General features: G+C 38.0%; 2 protein-coding genes and 1 long non-coding RNA gene across 4 annotated transcripts; 1 reads left to right on the top strand and 2 right to left on the bottom strand.

Annotated features, from left to right (window-relative positions):
- The first annotated feature begins 1,385 nt into the window (after positions 1 to 1,385).
- On the top strand, positions 1,386 to 7,505 carry LOC149838879 (HMG1/2-like protein). The gene is made up of 8 exons (XM_090006857.1): positions 1,386 to 1,581; positions 3,755 to 3,785; positions 4,583 to 4,687; positions 4,775 to 4,832; positions 4,916 to 4,960; positions 6,543 to 6,623; positions 6,723 to 6,791; positions 7,181 to 7,505. Exons 2-8 carry the CDS (start codon positions 3,763 to 3,765, stop codon positions 7,190 to 7,192), a joined length of 393 nt encoding a protein of 130 aa, XP_089862983.1. The 5' UTR covers positions 1,386 to 1,581; positions 3,755 to 3,762; the 3' UTR covers positions 7,193 to 7,505.
- Positions 7,506 to 8,842: 1,337 nt separating this feature from the next.
- Positions 8,843 to 14,164, bottom strand: LOC149838880 (uncharacterized protein At4g37920-like). 2 transcript variants are annotated; one of them, XM_090006859.1, is made up of 6 exons: positions 13,844 to 14,164; positions 13,426 to 13,706; positions 12,751 to 12,916; positions 12,297 to 12,541; positions 9,539 to 9,726; positions 8,843 to 9,330 (listed from the first exon to the last, which is right to left on the bottom strand). In XM_090006859.1, the coding sequence occupies exons 1-6, from the start codon at positions 13,941 to 13,943 to the stop codon at positions 9,114 to 9,116; spliced, it is 1,197 nt and encodes a 398-aa protein (XP_089862985.1). In that variant the 5' UTR covers positions 13,944 to 14,164; the 3' UTR covers positions 8,843 to 9,113. The 2 variants fall into 2 exon arrangements, with proteins under 2 accessions (XP_089862985.1, XP_089862984.1); XM_090006858.1 differs by having other exon boundaries at positions 13,381 to 13,706.
- A 3,938-nt stretch (positions 14,165 to 18,102) lies between these two features.
- Positions 18,103 to 19,026, bottom strand: LOC149838881 (uncharacterized). Its single transcript, XR_016431999.1, has 2 exons — positions 18,877 to 19,026; positions 18,103 to 18,550 (listed from the first exon to the last, which is right to left on the bottom strand). It is a non-coding gene; the product is annotated as an uncharacterized LOC149838881 (long non-coding RNA).
- Positions 19,027 to 22,975: the final 3,949 nt, after the last annotated feature.

Below are 22,975 nucleotides of genomic sequence, written 5' to 3' on the forward strand. Positions count from 1 at the left end.
TCCTCTTACTCATAAGAATCACACCCAGCTTTGGCCTTGGGTTGAGAGACTTGCACGATAGGTTCCGTACTCACGACGTTCCTGCAACTTGGTCATGTTTGCAAGTCACCCGTTAGCCAGATGACCGGAGCCATCTGATTATGTTGGATTCAGTAACGCTTGCACCAGAACCAAATCCAACCCGTTTACATCCCTCACTACGACTTCGAATCACTGCAAGGCCAAAAACAAATTAGATATGACTGTGATCCACATATTTTATGGCGTTTAAACATCTATAAATTCTACACGCTCTGCATGTGGCAATATGCATATTTAAACATGCAAGTTGCATACAGTTGTGTACAAAATACATGCCCCGGCCCCCGATAATATGTCAATGGAGTCCGACTTGCGCGGCCCAAGAGCCATGGACCCAATCCAGCCTGATACTGGCCTACTGAAACCAGGACCCGAAAGATTGAGCGATTGGAATTGCAGTCGAGAAAAAGAGAAAACCAAAAGTTCTGACAGCCACCGGGTCACCTAGTCCTATGTCCACCCGTACCCAAGAGATACAAGTGAATGTACAAACTATCCATAAATAGGGGTGTCAATGGGTAGGGTTTGGTTCGGACCCAGGTGGAACCAGAATTGGACAAGATTTTCGGGTATGGTATAGTGTCCTCTGAACCTGGATCTAATCGGGTCTACTATAAGAGAAATCATACCCGGACCCAATAAAAACTACATGAACCAAACCCGGTAAAGTAATATTTTTTTATCATTTTTACATTGAAAATTTGCAAGTCTTAATCAAAACACGGGTCGGTTTCGGGTCTGGTATAAAATTTTACAAACTATACCCGGGTTCATGTATTAATCGAACTTTCAAGTCCGGTCTTCTTATTTATCAGCATACGCGAATCCTATAGGGTTTGGTTTGGGTCGAGTTCTCATTGACACCACGGCGGGGTGAGGTGGTTGTTAGGATTCTGATACGAAGACGCCAGATCAAACCCCACTAATGCACGAGTGCTCGTAGCTATAAGAGGTGGGCCACGTAAAACAGGGTGTCGTGGGCCCCACCCGAGGTTCTTGTTCCGGCGAGGGTTCATTGTCATAAATCCCGGATCCGGGTCGGGACGATCCATCCACCGAACAGTGGAAGTCAAAAGTCAACAACCCGAGAGAGCCAACAGTTGAGTGGTTTTTTGCAATTTTGACCAAAGCCAGTGGCAAATCTATTCGTTAGCATCATCGAACCAATAGCACTGCGCCACGTACGGGTCAGAGACGAGCTACCCATTGACAGCAATACAGGTCTCTCGTGGCGACAGGCGAAACCCGTCACCCAGCCGGTAACCGGTCACCTTCAAACAGACAGAAGCAACTCCCCTTTGTCCTGGCCGATGGAAGCCCCGCTGCCCTAAAGCCTTCCGCCGGTCATCCCTCTCCCCTATTTCTCCCCTTCACCCTTTTCAAAAACCGCGTATAAATACCTTTCCCCGCCCTTTTTTTCATCTCAGATCCGCTACTTCGGAAGGACCGCAGAGAGGGAAGCTCAGAGGAAGAGAAAGCGAGAGAAACCCTAACCCTAAGGTATACTCTCCCCTTCCTTCGCCCTATTTCTTTAATGTTTCGTGGTCTGCTCTACGGTATTCTCCGGTCAATCGTCTCCTCTTCGTCTTTTTCCAGCGAGATTTCCGTGTTTTTTTGACGTTTCTGGCATTTTCTGCCCGCACAGAGCTTTTCTCTCGCGGTAGAGGGTTTTAGGGAAGAAAAACATAGATTTTGGGCGTTTTTTCGTGGCTGTATGTGAAGATTTTGTGAGCGTTTGGCTTTTGTCAGCCGTGGTTTTTTTTTGTTTTCTCGTGATCGATGTCGTTTATGGTCATTTCTGTTTGGACGAAGTTTTTTGTTTGGTTAACTAGGGTTTTAGATGAGGGAAAATGTGTTCTTTCGGCCTGGTTTGTGCAAAACTCGTGATTTCACTTGATCTTCAGCTACTTTTGAGTTTTCTTCGTGTTGCTACTCATTTAAAAGGTATTCCCTCTTGTTATGTGTCTTTCTTTTGGGAAAGACTGCGTGATCTTCTGCTTTTTCTTCTATCTTTTCACAGATTTTTGGGTGAAATGCGTATATGGAACCTTTTCTTTTTGTGTTCCCTGACACGAAGAAAACACGTGCCACAGTTTTCACAGATTTGTGGTCATTGACTCGTTTGTGTTTGGACGGAGCTTTTTATTTGGTTGACTAGGTTTTTAGATGAGGAAAACTGTGCTCTTTCGGCATTCGCTTGATCTTCATCTATTTTTTGTGTTTTCTTTGTGTTGCTACGCGTTTAAGGGGTATTCCCTTTTGTTATGTGTTAATTCTTTTGGGCAAGACTACGTCGTCTTCTGCTTTTCCTTCCTTTTTTCACAGATTTATGGGTGAAACACTTATGTGGACACTTTTCTCTTTGGGTTTTCTGACACGAAGAAAAAGCATGCCACAGTTTGCTTGGACATTTTAGTCGAGTTTCTTTAGTGCTTAAAAAAATCTGGTCACTCTTCATTTTTATGTTCAAAGCGTTTCATTTTTGTGTTTGAGCAATTTTCTTAACTTCATTGATGTGAATTTGTTGTTCATGTAGATTGTTTCTTTCCTTGTTTTATAGATCCGTGCTTTCACATATCTGTTGCTTCTAGTTGTTTTGAAATGTAATGAAAATCAGAGGCGTGTATTACTTCTAACGGTCCTAAACTGCTCCAAAAACTTCAGGTGTTTGCTTAATCTGAATCTACATATGTATTCTCTAGAAGTTACCTAGTGGAAAAGATGTATTTAGTGCGGTATTTTTATGTATACAAAAATTCAGTGACTCATATCTCACTAGAAGATGATAAAAGTTGGAGTTTTTTTTTTTAAATCAATTCAATCTGAAGCTTAGTTTCCAGTAAATAAGTGATGATGAACACATCTACATGTTCCGAATAGCCGAAATCCACTGCAACTATGTTTTTTGTAGTTAGGACTGTCATGACTCAGGAGATTTTAGTTAGTTCGTGTGTGCAAGTTGCACGGTTGTGTAGATGTGTTTGTGTCCATGTCTATGGCGATATGTTGTTGTTGTGTGTGTAGGGCTGTCAATGGGTTGGGTTAGGGTTGACCTGGACCTGCCCATATAGCTAATAACCGGGTTTGGGTTATTGTCGGGTCAAGAATAAACAAACCATATCCTACTAAATAACTCTTTTCAAAATCCCAAACCTGGTTAACTTATTAATGGGTCGGGCTGGTGTTGGGTTTGGCTGATTTCAAGATATAGGTTTAGAAAGTTGAGAAATATATATTTTTTTTCACAACAATAACAACAAAGGTACCTTTGTGTGTTGGCTAGTGCTCTGCATGTGTCTTAATTTGGTTAGGGGTTCAAGTCCCCTTGGAACCATCTACTTTTTATGTAAAATCAAACTTGACCTGTATGCTAGGTGGGTCTGATACTCTATCTGGTGCTTCTTCTACCGGGTCAGGTACCCGGTAATATAGACCAGGGTTGGGCCGGGTATCCGAAACAAACCTGAATCATTGACAGATCTATGTGTGTGGGCGCACGGGGCATGCGTGCACATGCATGTGTGTTTGTGCATGTTCACTTTTTAATTGTTCTGGGCTGTGTTACTGCTTTGTAAGGTCCAATTACCTGTATTTAAACATGTGCAAATTTCTTCTTTCCCCTTCAGTCTTATTTTGTTTTATTTAGTATTTGACTTTCAACTCTACTTAACAGGGGCAAAAATGAAGAACACAAAAGCTGACAAGTAAGATGTCTAACCATCATCTTTATCTTTGCATTTTTTCTCATGTACAAATGTAATTATAGCTTTCCATGGTTTTGTTTTTTTCCCTTGTGGCTTGAGTTGTCAAAATAGTATTGGCTAGTTGTGCTTGCATGTAATATATTTTTTATTGGCAGTAGCTCATGTTAAATACAATTGCTGCTCTAAACTTGGATATAGGAATATTTATTGGATTTGGAGGTGTATGAAGATGTTGAATTTTACTGCCAGAACTCATGCATTTTTCGTGTTTGTTTTGCCATCCCGAATAGCTCTATATCATGAAGCTTTGAGCATATGCTGCATGAATGCATATGGGTCTGTTCATATAACTTATTGGTGGATATATCAGCAAATTTCTGCTGCACCTTTTGTGCGAAGTCTCTTGGGTGATCATGCAACTAGAAACTCTGATCTGTTATTATATGGATTTCATCTGTCATGGAGGTTCCCACATGTTCAGTTATTGGAGGATTTATTGTTAGTATGATGAAAGAGTCAATGTTCCTGTTGCTAAGCTTGTTTATCTGTTACATTATTTTCCTTATATGCATTCACATCTTTGTTTACATATTTCATAATTTATCTGGATCTCTTATCTGTAAAAATTAGTCTGAAAGATATAGTACTTTTTTTTACTGGTAGAGTATTACATGGACATAAATCACATTCTTTATAAAGATGAGTTTTTAGAGTTGAAGGTTTTTTTCCTCTTTTTGAATAATTCAAAAGATTCTGATTGTCAAACAATGAAGCCACCCACTGTTTTTTATATGCAGGAAGAGATCTGATTCTGAAAAAAATGTGAAGTCAGTGAAGAAGCAAAAGACAGGGAAAGATCCTGCTCATCCTAAGAAGCCACCCACTGCTTATTTTATTTTCCTGTAATGACAATAAAGTCTGTGGATTTAGTATGACTTGAGCAACTTGCGCACAAGATTGATTCGTTTTCCTCTTACATGTTTGAACAGGGAGGAGTTTCGGGAGAAATATAAGCGAGATAACCCTAATGTGAAGGGAGTGACTGCTGTAAGCCCCTTTTGTTGAATAATTTTCTTTAATTTTCGTTGTTTTAGTTCATTCTGTGAATTGCTGCATCCCTGTTTTTCTAGGTTGTAAAAGCTTGTGGTGCAAAATGGAGATCGATGAGTGAACAGGTATGCTTCTTCAGCTGTTTGAGATATCAATGAGCAGTTGTGCTGTGCTTACTTAACTGTATGTCTTGAATCCTTCAAAATGTTCAATGTATGTTTTTTTTTTTATATTTACACGGAGAAACCATCCCCAGGATCAGAGACTTAGCCACACAGGCTCTGCCTTTTAGGTTAAAAAGACATTTTTATATCACTGCTATTTTGAATGACACAATTGCAAGTACAGACTACGGAAAAGTTATAAACTTTCTGCTTGGATTGCCGTGTATGGGATTCAAGCCCTAGACCTCAACATGCCCATGTCTTATTGACCCATCCAACTGAGTTGCTACTCTGTGTGTGTGTGTGTGTAGGTGGGTGGGCTGGCTGGCCCAGGGCAAGATGGCAGCCTTGTTACTTAACTATGGTGGCTTCTGGGTGATCTGGACTCAGCTTATTGGGCCAGGTTGTGCCCAATAGGGGCAGAGTTTCTAAAAGCTAGCAAGCCTCGTGCCCTTTCTTTCTTCCAAGGACTGTTTTTACTGTCTTCACTATCAAGTATTTGTGTCCATCCAGGCGATTATGCTCAGATGCATTTATGTATATAGAATTTAGATACGCCGAAAGTAGTTGTTCTAGTCTTATGTGAGTTTTTGTTTGTCTGGTTGATTTCCTGGCCTTCAAGGTATTTTTGCATTTGCTTGATATCATAGTTGGCAAACCTGTGACTCGTGCTCGGATTGCCCAACCCTTGACTCGGACGGGTTAAGACCATTTTTTTAGTATTTTCTTAAATAATACTTAAATATTGTTGCGAGCCTTGCAGAGAGAGAGAGAGAGAGAGAACCTGGTGGCGTGGGAGGTCACCAGAGTTCGTCGGTGGCCACAAAAAATGGAGGGCCCTAGGGTTTCAGAAATGGGGGAAGGAGGGGAATAGTCAAGAAACTCAACCCCCCCCCCCCCCCCCCCCCCCCCCCCCCCCCCCCCCCCATGTTTTTGTCTCAGAACGAACCGGCACACATGCCGGTTCGTATCATAAAGAACCGGTTCGTCCTGGTGAATTGGGTCAGAACCGGCTGGCTTGAAACTGACTTGAATCACCCGATTCAGCACTGACTCGGTGAGTTGCTGATTCCTGAGCGATTCCAGCCCGAACCTGGTTAAAACAGGTTTGGGCTGGATCGGTGGCCCAACTGCTAGGCAATCCGATCCGACTTGGACAATTCCTGAGTCAGTTTGCCGGGTTTGCCAACTATGCTGGATATATGAATCATAAGACCTGATGATCTACTAAAACTTTCCCCCTAAAAAAACTCCTTTGGTCTTGGGTGTTTTGTGTTTTGCTCAGAGTTATAAGTTTTCTTTTATTGACATGGAATTTCAATTTCGGTCTAGTGTCCTGGCAGTTCTGGTTTATTATTGCCCCCAAGTATATCTGGAGTTTTTCTTTTGTCTGGTGAATTGGTTATGAGCAGACCCTAAAGTGGGTCGTACAGGATTTAGTTGGTTGTGTCTGGTCTGGTAGCATTCATACAGCTGATGTGCATATTATTACACCAAACTTGTGTTATAGATATTTTATGGGTTATGTTTGTCTTTGGTTCAGGAGAAGGCTCCATATAATGCAAAGGCTACACAGAGAAAGGCCGAGTACGAGGACTCTGTGGCAGATTATCAAAAGAAACAGGTAAGTTGGTTTGGATTCAAATGCATTGCATTTACATGGCTGTAGTTCTTTTGATGTCTTCTGTTTCTAAGATTTTGAGATTGCCCTTTAATCCAACAGGATGCTGGTCGAGATGCATCAGGTTCTCATGAAAAGTCTGACTCCGGGCCAGAGCAAAGTGGAGATGAGGTATTGTTTATGCTATTTGCGTCTTTTTATGGGTCTCTAGAAGATTGCCTGTTTGTGTGTGGTGTACGCACAGTTACTTAAACCAAGTTTTGGTTGAAGACTCAAAATGTCTGGGTCATTTGTCAATGTGAAGGCTGTTAGTGTCATGAAATGATTGTTCGATTAGCAGACACATTTATGATTTATTAATTATCAATATTCATGTTTGGCGTTAACAATTGTGAGACAGGTCGTCAATGCATATCCAGTGTATCAAAATGTTCTAATTATGACTAGTATTCTAGATACTGTAGTAAAGTATTCTTGCCTTGGTGTTATCTATTCTCACTTAGTTCCTTAAACATGGGTGGTTGCTCATTTTCTTTGGACTTTTTTTATGTGTGTTGCAGGAAGAAGATTAAACTACCACGGTGGTAGTTGCTGGCGCTGACTGTTAGTTTTGTCTGTATTGCTGGTCATCTCCAAAATGTACTCTTTTGCTCATTTTGTATACGCTGCTGGACAGTCTGGCGTTTCACTAACACAATCTCTGAAAGTCCTCAGGTTTCTGGTGAATTTCATGCTGAAAGTGTCCTAATGAAAACTCTTAGCAAATTTAGAAAGGAAAACTGTATGTGAATCGGGTCAGAAGCTGACATACACACTCTTGTTTGTACTTGTTTTGGGGGTTTTTAGATGTTCTAATTTCCATATAGCTGGTATCTTTTCATGGAATGCTCTGATTTTATTCTTTGCTTGTCTTTTGTTGCAATCTTTGATGGCGTGAGTTGATCTTTTTAACTTCAAGGTTTAACCTTTGTTTCTTTCTCTCATGAATCTGGGAATGTCTGATTATTCATTGGAAAACCTAGCCTGCCTGCTGCGGATAGACATTCCTGATAGGTGTCCGGAGTTTACAGCTTCAGCTTGCTCTTATGCCTGAAACTAGTCTGTCTAGTTCCAGAGTAGTAACTCTAGGTTATCCGCCTTGTGGTTTGTAAATGCTTGATCTGTAATCCATATGTTTTTTGGGTCTTCTTTCTGAAGATGCGCTTGACTCTGGTTGTGACAATGATGGATGGTGTGCATCTATAGAAAAATATCTAATCCAACCGCTATTTCAAAGTCACCTACAAACTACAAATTGAGTGCGCATGTCTTTACGTATTTATCGATTACTTATTTGTGTGGTTGCTGTTACGTAATAACTTTGGACAATAGTTTGAATTCCTTGATTTAGACGATGTTTATTCTCTGCAAGCTACCATTCGAGTGGCTTACTTGATGGGTGAACGCTGAAGGCTTATTCCGGCAGCCCTCTTCCTTTTAAGTCTCATACCTGTTTGATATTTAGTATTGCAAGTAGAATAGAAATAGTTGCCTGCTAGTCTGGATTGGTTGAAGATGCGGAAACAGTTTGTAGGATTTTAAGTCTAGCGTAGTGTTTGCACGTAGGTGTGCATGTTCCAAACATGAGAGAGAGAGAGAGAGAGAGAGAGAGAATAAAAGAGAATCCCTCTCAAAATCTGGCATCGTTTTCCCTTTTCTCCCATTCTCTTACGCACCTATCCAGGACTTTCTTATCATCAAGAGAGACTTTCGTTCTCTTGAGACTGCCTGCAAAACTGGAGAGTGATTCTCAAAAGAATCTAAGCAAGCGTGCCCTTCAGTGCACATTTGTAAGCCCCAGGAAGAGTGGCGTAGTTCATGCATATCTGCAGGCCCCACAATCTCTCTTTGAACTGTGATTTTCTTTCTGCAAGGAAAACACCTCATTTTTTTAAGTCACCTTGTGTTGGGATGTTGCAAGTTCGAATCCCAATGGTATATGGTTGTGTAACTGGTAAGGGACTGCCTAATCCCAGCTTTCTGTCAAAAAAAAAATTTCAATGGGAGCCCTATGTTTTCAGCAGAAATGAAGTCCAATGGAGGTTGGTCGGACTTCATTTCTGTGGTCTCCGAGCGGGACAATGGGTAGAGCCCATCTCTTGCAAGCAAATGTGCCCTTAACAAATGAACCCCTTTGCAGAAAACCTCTGGTTCTGTTTTTCCCAATTCAGACCAATTAGTGATGGTAAGAGAGGGACCTCTATAGCTTTATAAGTTCATAACTAGGAACAATAACAATAAACCACCTTTACAAAACTCACCGAAAACAGTTCATAACTAGTGGAATTTCCACAATTCTTGGTCACAGTATGTATGTCCTTATATATGGATTCGAAGATTACCCCACACCGAGAAAAATTGAAGGGCTTTTGGAGTGCTAGACAAATTGTCCATTAGGCGTGTCATCTTTTGTAGTCATTGTTCATGAGTCATGACAGATGCTTGAGAAACTGGTCAGGCAGTATCATCCTCATTTGATTCTGGATCCTTCTGTGCCTCCGTTGTCCTCTCCCTCATGTACTCCTCTTCGATGGTTTCTTTGAGGATGAAAAGCCTCTGGATAACCACCGGCTGTGCCATCTTTCTTGCTTCTCTCAGGTCAGTTTCTTCCTTGCTGTAATGGTACGCATCCAGCATGATTGTAATCCATTTATGTAGTTCCTTAGGAGTTCTGTGCCATAAAGAAATTAATGCGAGCCCCGTGTATGAATGAGTGAAATGTATGGTTAGCAGGACAAGATTAACCAGATGGCCTTTTTAGGCCGCATCTAATCAAGCAGATCAGCTACATCATGATCTTGTATATTCTGTCTTAATCAGAAAACAAAAATTTTGCTTACAAACCAAATAGCATATAGTAACAGGGGGTTGAGCCTTACGTATGCAGTGCACCCATGACCTTTGCCTCATGTTCATCTCCTGGAGAGAAGGCAGTTGCTAGCGCTGAGAAACGCTCTTCGGGGTCTATAATGTTGAGCAGATACTTGAGCAGCTTTATCTCCTTTGGTACAATGTCCTTAAGGCCAGATTTTGTGGCCTTGTATATGTGATACATAATGTCTTTGACCTGTAAAAATGAATAGATTAAGAAAACTTACTGTATACATCTCTGTTTCAATAAATGCCACATTTGAAGCTAACATGAAAACTATATGAACTGTAGCTGGGTTGACACTAACAGACGTGAACAAAAAGTAGCTAACTCTGCTTTCATATAAAGCCATTTCTGGTTTTCTTGTCTGCACTGATTGCCTTTTCCCAATAGATATTCCACGAAAAAACACTATGGGGAAATGAGGGAAAAAATGTTAAGTGCCACACTCAATGAGCGTGCACCATTTTGCACACCTTTGATATATGCAAAAATGGATATTTGAATATACAAGTGAAAGATCCCTTTGATCATGGTAAAACCAAAGGCTACGTTGACTGAGTCCCATATGATTTCACAGCAAGAAGAGGATTGCTTAGTTAACATAATTGAAGTAATTTTAGTGGCAAATTATAGAGACAAGCAGAAACCAACGTATAGCTATTTCTTGTGTTGAAATTCACAGGTGGTACACAATTATAAGGGCAAGGGATTAGAGATAGGTGATCTAGATGAAATGGACTTTATTAACGAAAAATTTGAAGCCGTTGACTCCTCTGCTGGGCAACAGGCTGAAAAGATGAACTTTTCAGAGACGGAGCTCCACAACTTTACCAACAGCAGATGTCTAGTTCAAAATAGAGTTTGATGTATGTTCTAGGGTTGTTCAAAATGGGTTGAGAAATAGCTTCTATGATTCTATCCGTGAAGAATGCCTGACAAAAGCATAGCGAAAAGTAACTGTAAGTGACATAAGAAACACCCTTAACAGGAAGAGGCAACACTAAGCAAGGTGTCAATTCCAGTTAGAGATGGATACACTGAAAAACTTGCCTTCTTCCTCCTTTCATTTTAACCGTAAGAGATAAAGCAAGAATCCAAAGGTACTTAGGTTAGCTTGGTGATGTGTTTATGGCAAAGCTAAAAGCAGTTGGAGGAAAAAAGACAGACAGGTGCATAAAAGAAACATCCAGTGATTTAAATCTGCCATTTGTGACACACATAGTACAATTCATAGAAGTTTTTAAATTAATTATATCCCATAATAGAACAGGTCCTACAGGATCTAAATCATGATGTGAATAAAAACAGATACAACTAAATGATCATAAGCTACCGAAAAATTCTATCAATGTCATATTGCTATCAGTCCTTCAAATGACAATAGTTCAAGCCTTGGACCCCTTGCTCTTCAATTAACAACACACATCTTTATCAGTGCTCCAATGAAATATCAATTAAAAAAAATCACCAGCAAAATGCCAATGAAGCATCCAAATGATAAACATGATATTGTGAGGCTCTTGGTATACTCATATTTTGTGAATTAACTATTAGTTTATCTTCTGTGTCATAGAATCAAGAATTAATGAGAGCTCGAGACAAGGTCAAGGTTAGCTGGGAATTGCAGCATCCACTTCATTGTAACAAATCAAACACCATATTTATGTCGGATTAGAGGTTTAGAATGGTTTCCCTTCAATATCCATGCTCAAGAAAATAGTTTCTTGAGTATTTAATGAAGCTTGCATGAAGTTCTTTGGTAATTTGTTTGAATTGAGAAGCTACCTATAACAGTGATAATTTCGAGATAAAGGAGGATCGTTGGGATAAATCAATTAAGAGTGAATGAATGAGCATGCACGCGTGTGTAAAATAAATGAGAAGATTTGGAACAAATATCAGCAAATGAATTAAAGAGTAAGAGTGACTGAAGTGATTAACCAAGAATACAGTATGTAGAAAACTGAATGGACTAAAAGAGGGAGATTAGGAGAAAAGATTTTGATGACTCAACTGAGAATGGATAAATCTAAGAACACGAAATAGAAACTGCATGTAGCGTTAAACAAGGAATTAGAATGGTATCAAGGTATCAAGTTCTACCCAGATGGTCCATCTGCTGTGATACCAGGTTAGGAATCTAAGAAGTAAACAGGAAGGAACAAGATAGTGGCTGTCATATGGATATGGCCGTACACACAGGGATATGACCACTTTTTTGAACTTTCCCGTAAGACTAATATATAACAGGAGTCGAAATGGAGTATCTGTATAACATAGGATAGTGGACGTCCATGTTGTTACAGAAGAGCTGTGCTCCCAACTGGATTGGATTGCTTTGTTTTTAAAGGTCAAGTAGAATATATTGATTTCCCTTCAATTGCATGTATCCTTGTTCTTTGGACTATTCTATCATCAATCCTCAATCCTCAATCCAATGTATCGTTTGAAACATCATGCCATATCTTTTGTGCACAGCATTTAGATGGAACAAAGGCTAATAACTACAATGTTTCGTATTTAATCTATCTTCAAAACACCATTTCTGGTTATGCTTCTTTCACCATATCTTTATCAAAACATCCATTCCATCTGCCTTCCTCTCACGTCCAAAAGAGGAAACATGTGAAGAAGTCTTATTGAGCTTTCCGATAGGCAAAAGATGGAGAAAATTTGGTCACTGTTATATGAAGATACCAAAAAGGAAAATGGTTATCACGTCCACCTTCCTAATTACCAAGTATTCATAATGTTATACAGACCTCATTCTTCATTGTAGTTGATTCTTTTGCAGATGCCCATGCTCTGTTTATCAACAGAATCAGAGTGGAGTCCAGCTCCTTAGCCTTAGCAAGACTGCTTATCTTTTCACATGCCTCATCAAGTGAAGCGGAGTTCAGGATGTCATCGAATTTTGATTGTGCAGCATTTAACATCTCCGCATCTTCAACTGCATTATCATATGCTGATACGGCAGACAAGCACCTGGTTGCAAGCCTAGCTATTTCTGGTCACACATTGAATGGTCCGTGAGCCATCTCTGAAATTGCAAAGCTAAACAAAAATCATAACTCTTCAACTGAAACTAGCACCAGATATCATTTTTATGCAATGATAAGAGAGGAAGGCGATCTAGTTTTTATGGCGATATTTGTTCAAATACGTTCCTGTATATCTGAAAAAAAAAAAAGCTCAACACAAATAATAGTTTATTACCATCACGATCTTCCAATCCGTCATTTATGTCTGCAATTATATTAAGATGATTGAAGAAACCACCATTAAAATCCTTGCGCCGTGCAGCTACAACCAAATTCAAATCTCTTGGATTTTCCCGGATCTGTTTGAGAAGGTCCTCATGAATCTCCATTTCATCATCAATCTACAGTTTTGCAGACCACCAACAGTATCAAAGATGAGAAAAATTTGTTGCAAAGGTAATAAAAACCGGCAAAAAAAGAACCCATTACTCACATGCTAAATATGCTACATACAACAAAAAATGGGAAAACAGAATTCCTCAGGCTGCGTTTGAAATGGGTTCATTATTGCAGTAGTCTAAAACTACATACATCAAAAAAGAGGAAAAGAAAATTCCTCGGCTGCGTTTGAATTGTTTTTTTTTATTGTGGAAGGTTCCAAGACAACGCCATTCGGCCTAGTTCTGGGGAAATGTGGAGCTTGAGAATTCTTTAGATTGGTAAACATTCATGGGAAAAAGGCAAACAATTGAGTAGCGGAGGAAAGCTACCGCTGGGACCGTAATCAAAGACGGTTTTTATCAACGAAAATTTCTTTAGACAGAGAGAGAGAGAGGGAGAGAAATGGTCCGTTGCTAAGTTTTACCCTTTTAAGCATTCTGGCGAGAGTAGCTAGTTTATCCTTCGAGACCTGATCTTTCTCAGCAGAAGCCTTCTCTTGACATCGACTGTAGAACCTCTCTCTGTACTTCTTCCACTCTTCCCTGAACATCAAAAGCTTCCTCCAATCGTTGGTTTGCGTCTTCTCGTTCAATAGAACCTCAATCATTTCATCACAAAACTGGGTCATGGTATATCCTTCAACAACTTCGACTTCAGCCTCTTCCGCCAGTTGGGGACTCGTAGTTTTAGTTGCTAAAGCATTGACACCAAATTTTTGAACAACCCCATGAAGCACGTACCTTGAACAACCTAAAAAAATCAAGAAACCCCATAAATGCAGTGACAAAAAGGAGGTTTGGACGGTACCCATCAATCGCATATGGGTGAACGAGCTGAAGACAAATTATCAAAATCCCAAAATCAAGTTGAGAAAGAGAGAGAGATACCAAGTTCTCTGTGGTTCATTTGGTGCATGGAGAGCTTGGGCGGCCTTTTGAGATGATGATTGCTGATGAAATGCATGAGGTTGCACTTGGCTGCAGCCATTGCTCTGGGTTGCTTTGAACTGGTACAAAGTGGGGGAGTGCTATGTCACAAGCGGAACTTATCCAAAAGGGCATAGAATGTCACAATGATTCGTGGACTCGATGACATGGGGCATGGGTTCGAGTAGACTCCAAAGTGCGATTTTTTTGTGAAAAAATGAGACACGAGAACACAAGTTTTTTTAGTTTTTAATTAATAAATTAAAAAAATTTACAAATACACGCTCATCTTTTGAAGTATTTACTAAGGTTGCCAAAGCCGAAGCTAAAAACAAAAGCGATGCATTTTAAAATGTGTAAAAAGCGCGAGAAATAAATATATATGTATATAAGAATTGAAAGAGAATAAAAATGAAACACAAATAAAAAATTAAAATAAAAGTGATACAACAACAACTACGCCTTCATCCCAAAACAATTAGGGTCGACGATATAAACCAACAAAGAAAATCATTCTGGGTCTTCCACATGAATCCTTCTCCTCCATTCATTTCTATCCAATGCCATGTCCTTGGTGAGGTTCAAGGCATTCATATCCTTTCCTATCACCTCCATCCATGTCTTTCTAAAAGTGATAAATATTAAATTTCATATTTTTTAATATAAAAATTACATTTTTAACAAAATCTAAAAATGATGACTACCAATTTAGAGAAAGCACGTGAAAGTGAGTGAAAAGAATGAGAAAAAATACATAAAAAAACAATAAAAGATAAGAGAATATATAAGAAGAATTGATGAAGCTTGTGAAAATCATAAGAAAAAGCATGGGGATCAAGGTTTTCATCAAGTTTCAGAGGCCAGAAGTATTGCGCCTTCCAAGCGAGTTTCTGATAAATGAGTTTCCCACCTATCTAAGAAGCTTTTAGTAGCTTTAGTATTTACAAATACACGCTCAATTATTGAAAATTTAAGAATAAGATTTCATTTTTATAAATTAATTCTCAACACCCAACCCCCCCCCCCCTTATCTAACCCTAATGTTATATACTTCCTCTCTCAAAACGACAAACCTAGGGCCACCATTGTTATGACACTAGGTAAGACGAAAATTAATTTCTAAACCTGAAAGCCCATTCGTAATTTTTAAAAAGCTGAGTTTGTAATTGTAAGTACCTCAAAAGTTGAGTGGGTATTTGTAATATTTTATAAATTATTTTCTAATTTTTTAGAATTTAAAAATGTCTTTTATTTGAAATGCTATAAAATAATAAATTATTACTAAAAAAATTTAAATATAGGCTGTACAAATCCATGTGTCCAAGCGTGGCAACTGGAACATACGTCCAAAATGTTGTGTTTCTTCTGTCAAAGGGTTGACTATTCATAATACATGTAGCTTTCTATGATTTGAGGGATATCGGAAAATGGCATTCTTGAGATCAATCTAATTTCGATCATAAGTTTATTTATGCACTAATTTTGAGCTTGAAACTGTTTAATATGGTAAGTTTTGAACATCTCGGGTATGTTAGGTTGTGTTTTTCAAAAGTGAAAATAAATCACATGAGTTGGAATATCATGAGATTCAAAATCATGTGATTTGGAACCTCATGTGATTCCAATTCCCATGTTTGGTTGGTGCGAGGAAAAAAGAGGTGGTCCATGCCGAAACAGCCCCTCCCCCCCCCCCCTTTGGCTGCCCTACCTATCGATTGAAAACACAAAAAAAACACGAACAAGATGGGGATGACCGAAACAGGGGCTTGCCAACAACAGCCCCCTGTTCAATCGTATATGGGGCAGTGGAGCTCATCGGAATCGAGATTCCGGCAAGCTCCACCATGCAACCAAGAAAAGAAAAAAATAGAAGAATAAGAGGTGGCTCATGCGGTTCTGGAGATGGTAAGGAAATGGCTGCGGGAAAGGACCCTTGGCCACAGGCATAGAAGGGGACGGTGATTGGTTGTCGATGGTGGTTTCTAGGCTCTCAAAATTGGTCTTCGGCGAGTCCGGCGAGTAGACGACGTCAGGGTTGAAAGAGAGAGACGTTGGGGGCTTTGAGAGCCCCAACGTTCACATTCCATTTTGATTTTGAACCATATGATTCAAAATCATATTTATATGTGAGATTTCAAATCTCACGGGTAAAGAGAAACCAAATCATATTTGATTCAGTTTCTCACACCAACCACCTTTTTTTGTTTGGTTGGGCATGAGATTTAGAGCCATATGAGAATCACTTTTATTCATTCTATTGAGAGTGATTCTCATGTGATCAAACCAAACATGCCCTGTATGAACCGTTGATTTCTGATTGCTTTGAAAACACGTGAACATGAAGAATACCTTGTCTGGTGCATGTTTTCTACTAAATAAGTTATATAGAATACACCTGTAAGCTCAGATTAAGCAACACCTGCAACTATTCTCTTTTAAACTGTTTAGAACGGTTTGGACCTGCTACTACTCTTAGTTTTTGATCTTTCATAATTCACAAACACGTGCACATGGAAGTCACCTTGCGAAGATGATGTAGAAGCCAACCAACATTCAAATCAAGATCTCTTTCCACTATCCTAGCTACCTCGAGAACTTGTAAATTTTCAAACTCATTGTCTCCATAAGATAAACCGAAATCTGATTCATAACTAAGAGACATATTCTGTGGTTGTAAAAAACCTTCTCTATGAGCAGGAGGGTCACCATCCGATACCGAAACACCACATTCCCCGTCATTCAGAAGGGAGAAGACGACGCACTCATTTCGCCAACCCTTCAGAAAAAGGAAATAGAATTGAAATCGGATACCTTTTCCTTCATTAGATCTTTTGAATCAAATGCACAATTCACGGGAAAAAATGTGTACCATGAATGGGACCCCATAGTAGTTCTTATGGAACAACCTGTGAAGCTTCTCATCTTCTTCGTCCCCTCCAGAATAGCTCAACCCACAGATAGAGCAACTAACCAGGAAGAAGTCAGATTGCCCCAACTCCAGATGGTACTGAGCATACATTCACCTCTTGCTAGGAATCCTACCTGAATTCTCCATTTTCGAACGGTGGGACTCTTTAATTTCTGAGGAAGAATCCTTATCCTCAATAGGAAATTGTTTTTTCGACACCCCATTGTTGCAATCGTTCTCTTCTCTACAAAAACCAAAAATAAAAGAAAATGAAGCAAAAAAGAGAAAACAAGGGATCAGAAACGAGAAATCAAATTCTTCTTTCTCGAGAAACCTGTCACCAAACTGGTGTGAACGAAAAACGAGTGAATTGGTTGCTGCAAAGGACGCACGCACATATCAGTAGTGGTGTTGAACAACAGGTAATGGTTGCTGCAAAGGTTTGAAGGGATGATATTCGGTTGGGTCATCAGAATTCCAGTCCCTTCTGATCATTTCATCGCTGGAATGGCATCATCTGAGTTCAGTTGCTTTTCCTTTTCCTGCATTTCAGTTCCCGCTTTTAGAACAGCAAACTACACTTCTTCCCGCCATCATCATCTTCAAATACTTATTTTTAAGACCAATATATCCCTCTTTTGGAAGTGGTATTGTCTTGAAGGGGAGTGTGCTGAATTTTGAAAAAATGAGATTTTTCATCTTCTGGATATTTGGATTTGGGATAAATTTTGTTTCAAGATTAGTGCTTGCACAAACTCTCTCTCTCTCTCTCTCTCTCTCTCTCTCTCTCTCTCTGGGTAAAGGATCATGAAATTCAACAATTCCTTTTTGCACAATTTGTTTTGATATGCAAACGATAAACGTCTGACCTGGTTCCCTGGTAGTTCATTTTAACTAATTCAGTTCATATCCAAATTCAATCTTCGGTTATCATTTATTCTCCTAAATGCAGCCTCCAAGGTTGGACTTTTACAACAAGCTAAAATCATAATTTTAATAAACAAGATCTCAGAACCAAGTTCAGCCTTCAAATTTTAATGTCTTAAATTCGTGAAACAAACCCATATCTGCAAAGGGTAAACTTAATCAATCATATTGAATTCAAATGAACATTTTACTTGTAGAAGTGATGGAAAGTGGACAGACAAGAAATTGGATTCTTCTCTTCTTTTCAGTATAATAACAGAAAGCCTGGCCTTGAGAGAGTGCAACAGATCCAAGTCACCAAATTCTGCATAAGGCTAGCAGCAGAGCACCCCTACCACTGGGCAAGCTCTTAAAGTAAGGCGAAGCAAATTCGAGATGTAATTCCAGCACAACCACTTGCATTTTAATCTCAAGTATCACTCTAGAAATCATACACTTGTTAGCCGCTGTAAAAGATTGTTCAATAGCCAGTACAACCCAAGGACATCAACAGCTGAGAGAGATTAAATAAAATTCTTCCGAAAGATGAATGATAAAAGGGTGTTTGAACCAAAATCTTGCTATTCCTCGCATCATGACATTATGCAGGAAATGGCTTAGTACTTTACGAATCCAGTCACCCTGTGCACTTGGACAAGAATTGCCTCAATATCTCCCTCATAAAAATTATGATGCTTTGCAACAGCAAACCCACAGTACATGCCATCCACCGCAGCACTAACAATTCCACCAGCAAAGCTGGCGCCTTCTCCAATCGGATACAACCCTTTCAATGACAAGCACTCATAGGTATCATTGCATCGTGGAATCTGAACAGGTGAACTTGTTCTAGTCTGCAATATTTAGCCGGATATAGCATGAATACTGATCAAAGATTGCAGGAATGATGCAATTATGAGAAAAATCACCTATTTAACCACAATTTACACTCAACATTTTTTGAAACAGCAAACATAAAATTCTGCAATGAATTAAGCAGAAATCATCAACAAATAAAATACCACCATATTACGGCGACCACAAGGATTGATCACGCCAAAAAAAAACATAATCACATTAAGCATGCAAAAGTAAATCATCATTGATTACTGTCCATATTGCCAAAATAATAATTTTTCAGAATTTCAGAACAATAAGAAAACAAAAATTCATAAGTTACCTCGTATCAGGGATATGGATACTGCTTCTAGAGTACGAGTTTAAGATTTTATGATGGTGGTTCTAACTAGCTCTGATACCAACTTTGTAACGACCTCAAACTGACCTTCGAAAATTTTGTGATTTTTTTTAAACGAATAAATAATTTTAAACTATTGCAAAAAGATATTTTAAAGACTCGGAGCACATTATAAATTTAATACACACAACCCAACAATTATTTTACACAAAGAATAAATCAAACTATGAATTTATATTGAATTGAATTGAATAAAATAATTTTCATTTAAAGTTCAACAAGTTCTCTTAATCTCAACTCTGGCAAAAATCCCAACCACCAAAAATATAACATTCGCTCCCTCCAGCAAGTCGGTTCCTTCATCACTAAGTTTCAGCACTTAAAAAAAGTTTTTTAAAATAGAATAAGAACCGAAGTTCTAGGATGAGACCCTTTCAAAATCCAACAATAAAGAAATTAACATAAATCAAATTAAACATAAGTTTAAGATGACTTTATAAACATCACATATTCAGAAAAGACTTATAATATAAGTAGTTTAATTCAAATAACCAACAATCTCATGTTAAATTAAGCGTTTTAAGGATGCATTAATTAATGCAACATGCATAAATGACTTTTTAACTTTAATTATCAGTATTATTTTTTCATACATGTCCCTATTTAATGAACATAATTAAGTTCTCCCTTGTATAAAACACATGGATACTCAAAACGGGTCAAGTTCTTGAGATTCAAGGCAGTTTTCAGTGGTATTTTAACGCACAATTTGTATTTTATTAATTGAGTCTTACACATGTTCTTCGACTAAAGTCAGGAATTACACTATCAATCGAAACATTAGGATTCAACACCTACTGTCGGGATGACCAAAAAAACAACATCCATTGACACCACTTTCTCGATATATGAATAACTGCAGTTGAGTCTAACACCACCCTCATGCAAAGTGACAGAAATTCTCGACAACTATGACCGAAAACATGAACTACACAACGGGTTCTTGGGAAAAACAATGCACACTTAAGTTTAGTATCCTAATGGTCCTCCATGACCGTCATCCGAGGTTCACACCTTTTCAGAAGACCAACAAGAAAAAAAATTATATTGTTTGGTCTCTTTTTTCATGATAAAACAATTAAGAGTTCTTTACACAAGAACAATTATTCAAATCAATATACAATAACAAATTCTGGTCATTGCCCTATCAATTTCAACTATGTAATTAATTTAAAAGCAAAACAAAACAGTTTTGCAATGCATTTAAAACTTACTATTTCATGAGCAACACATAATTTTGGCCTCCAAAGGTCAAGTTATGGTTCACACATAACCATTACATAATTTAATATAATGTCATTTCAAATTTTTGGTGAACAATAGTCACTCATAAACGAACACATTTAGTATTCACAATACACAAGACATGACACCAAAGCATATTCATGGCTAGTGAACAAATGCAAATTGTATTAAGCACAACATATTTATCACATTAGTCCAAAATCCAAATTTTTTTATAGCCGACCAAATTCAACACTTATTAAGTTCGAATTAAATATCCGTAACCGATTAGATTTCACAACAATCAAATTTTTGGACAACATAAGACAAATTTTAGTTTTCAAACAAATTTTTAAATCAGATTTTTAATTCATTCAACAAATCAAATGTAAACCAAATGGAATGAAAAACTTAATTCCTACCCCCACCGATACAAGTTTTCATAACTAATTTAAAAATCAAATTTTACCATACTTCACACTTGAACATACTTAAAAAAATATTCAAGTTTAAGAAAACAAATCTCATTTATAAAATTAATCATATGTATGCAACGCCCTAAATACCGCAATCAAATTTCTTTAAGGCATAACAAACCAAATTCTAAAATAAGATTCGAAGCATAGTAAGCATATAACTAAATTTGTATACGAAACATAGGCTAAATAATTTCATGCATAGGAAAATAATTAAGATATACATCGTCAAATTATTGGATAAAAAATCATATTTACCTTTTTAGCCAAATTGGGACAGAACTACCAAGTTCACTATATATATATATATATATATATATATATATATATATATATATATATATATATATATATATATATATATATATATATATATATATATATATATATATCAAAGTTTTATCGGCTGGCAGGCAAGATTCAACATCTGCCCTACTCGCATATGTGAGTTCTTATATCTGAAACTTGTCCATGTTCAACACTGGAAACAGTCCAAAAAAATGGGATCTTAAAAATTTTGTTTCAGTCGAAATTTTAGTTCAGAACTGTACCGATTCCCCATTTTTCTTGAATTTGAAAAATAAAGTTTTCAGATATTACAGTTAAAAGGTGTCTTAGTACCGAAATCTGTTTTTTCTTGACTGTCACCAATTGCACCAAGCATGTTTTGACCTATTCACTTAAGTATAGTCAAAACCCAACCTAAACCCACTCAATAAACCTTAAATTTGGACCCCACACCCCCAAGACACTTGTTAACTGTAATATCTGAAAACCTATTTCAGAGGGATTTTGGCCAGCCGGGTGTCACACCCGTGTCAACACAATGCAACGAGGGTGCAGGTGCGGCACCCGGTGCGATCAACGCACCCAATGTCTTAAGTGTCCAATTTTTTGACTTAAAAAAAAAGAAAAAACATTGCCTGATGAAATGGGTTGAGGGGGATTAGGGCAAAAACATTTTGCCCCCTCCTCCGACCTCGACGCCTCCTCTTCTCCGTCTCTAACCCAGCAGCGGCAAGGTGACTGGTCCACGTGGAGATTCTAGCACTGCAAGGAGGTATGTATCCATTCTCTCTCTCAATCTCTCTCCCCTCGTCTCTCTCTCTCTTCTCAGCTAAACCCCCGCCCCCCTCTCTCTGTGTACCTCTCTCTCTCTCAATCTCTTTCGCCTCATTTCTCTCGCTCTTCTCGGCTAAACCCTCTCTCTCTCTCTCCTCGCACACTTTTTTTTTATCATGTGGTTATTTCTCAAGTGTTACGAATTTACGATGTTATATACCACAGTCACCCCCTCATTTTACTAAATTTTGCCACTGCATGGTGATCTAATTTGGATGATAAATTTTTTCATTGTATAAAAAGCTATAAAGGCCTCTATTCTATGGGGTGATGACGTAGAACTCATCCATATAATTTGTGTGTGTATTCTGCCTCCCAACCACCTAGTGTTGGGTTTTATTTCATTAATGTTACTCTTAACTGTTAAAAATTATATATATACCCTATTGCACCCCCCACTCAAGTTTTTTTGAAGTACTGCATCGCCGCACCGCACCCTCACCTATGTGACATAGCTGAAAACTTTATTTTTCAGATTCAAGAAAAAATAAGAATTTATATAGTTTTTAACTAAAATTTTGACTAAAATAAAATCTATTAAAAACCTAGCCTTTTTCTAGACTGTTTGCAGTATTGAACACGCAAAGATTTCATATATAAGAACTCGCATATGCGAGTAAGACAGATGTTAAATCTTGCGTGCCAACTAATAAGACTTTGATATACATATACATATATATATATATATGTTGACAGTGAACTTTGGCATTTTTGTCCAAGTTCAGCTGGAAAAAAAAATATGATTCTTTATCCAATGATTTGATTATGCATATCTTATTTTTCTATACATGAAATGATTTAGCCTATGTTTCGTATACAAATTTAGTTATGTGCTTACTATGCTTCAAATCTGATTTTAGAATTTAGTTTGTCAAACCTTAAAGAAATTTGATTGTGGTATTTGGGGCTTTGCATACATGTGATTGATTTTATATATAAGATTTGTTTCCTTAAACTTGAATATTTTTTTTAGTATGTCCAAGCATGAAGTCCAAAAAAATCTTATTTTTGCAATCAGTTATGAAAACCTGTTTCGGTGGGTAGGAATTGGGTTTTTCATTCAATTTGGTTTAAATTTAATTTGTTGAATGAATTAAAAATCTAATTTGAAAAAATTGTTTGAAAAACTGAAATTTGTCATATGTTGTCCAAAAATTTGATTGTTATTGAAGTTATAAAATCTGGTCCGTTACGAATAT

This window comes from Nuphar pumila, chromosome 5, assembly GCF_984573655.1.
Source record: "Nuphar pumila chromosome 5, dmNupPumi1.hap1.1, whole genome shotgun sequence".
In the NCBI taxonomy this organism is placed as follows: Eukaryota; Viridiplantae; Streptophyta; class Magnoliopsida; order Nymphaeales; family Nymphaeaceae; genus Nuphar; species Nuphar pumila.

Excerpts from the sequence above, each read along its gene's own strand:
- LOC149838879 (XM_090006857.1), top strand. The coding sequence starts at position 3,763 with ATGAAGAACACAAAAGCTGACAA. Across the intron at positions 3,786-4,582 it reads AAGAACACAAAAGCTGACAA|GAAGAGATCTGATTCTGAAA; the intron begins GTAAGATGTCTA and ends TTTTATATGCAG. Across the intron at positions 4,833-4,915 it reads ATGTGAAGGGAGTGACTGCT|GTTGTAAAAGCTTGTGGTGC; the intron begins GTAAGCCCCTTT and ends CTGTTTTTCTAG.
- LOC149838880 (XM_090006858.1), bottom strand. The coding sequence starts at position 13,943 with ATGGCTGCAGCCAAGTGCAACCTCATGCATTTCATCAGCAATCATCAT. Across the intron at positions 12,542-12,750 it reads CGGATTGGAAGATCGTGATG|AAATAGCTAGGCTTGCAACC; the intron begins GTAATAAACTAT and ends ATGTGTGACCAG. Across the intron at positions 9,727-12,296 it reads CAACTACAATGAAGAATGAG|GTCAAAGACATTATGTATCA; the intron begins GTCTGTATAACA and ends TCATTTTTACAG.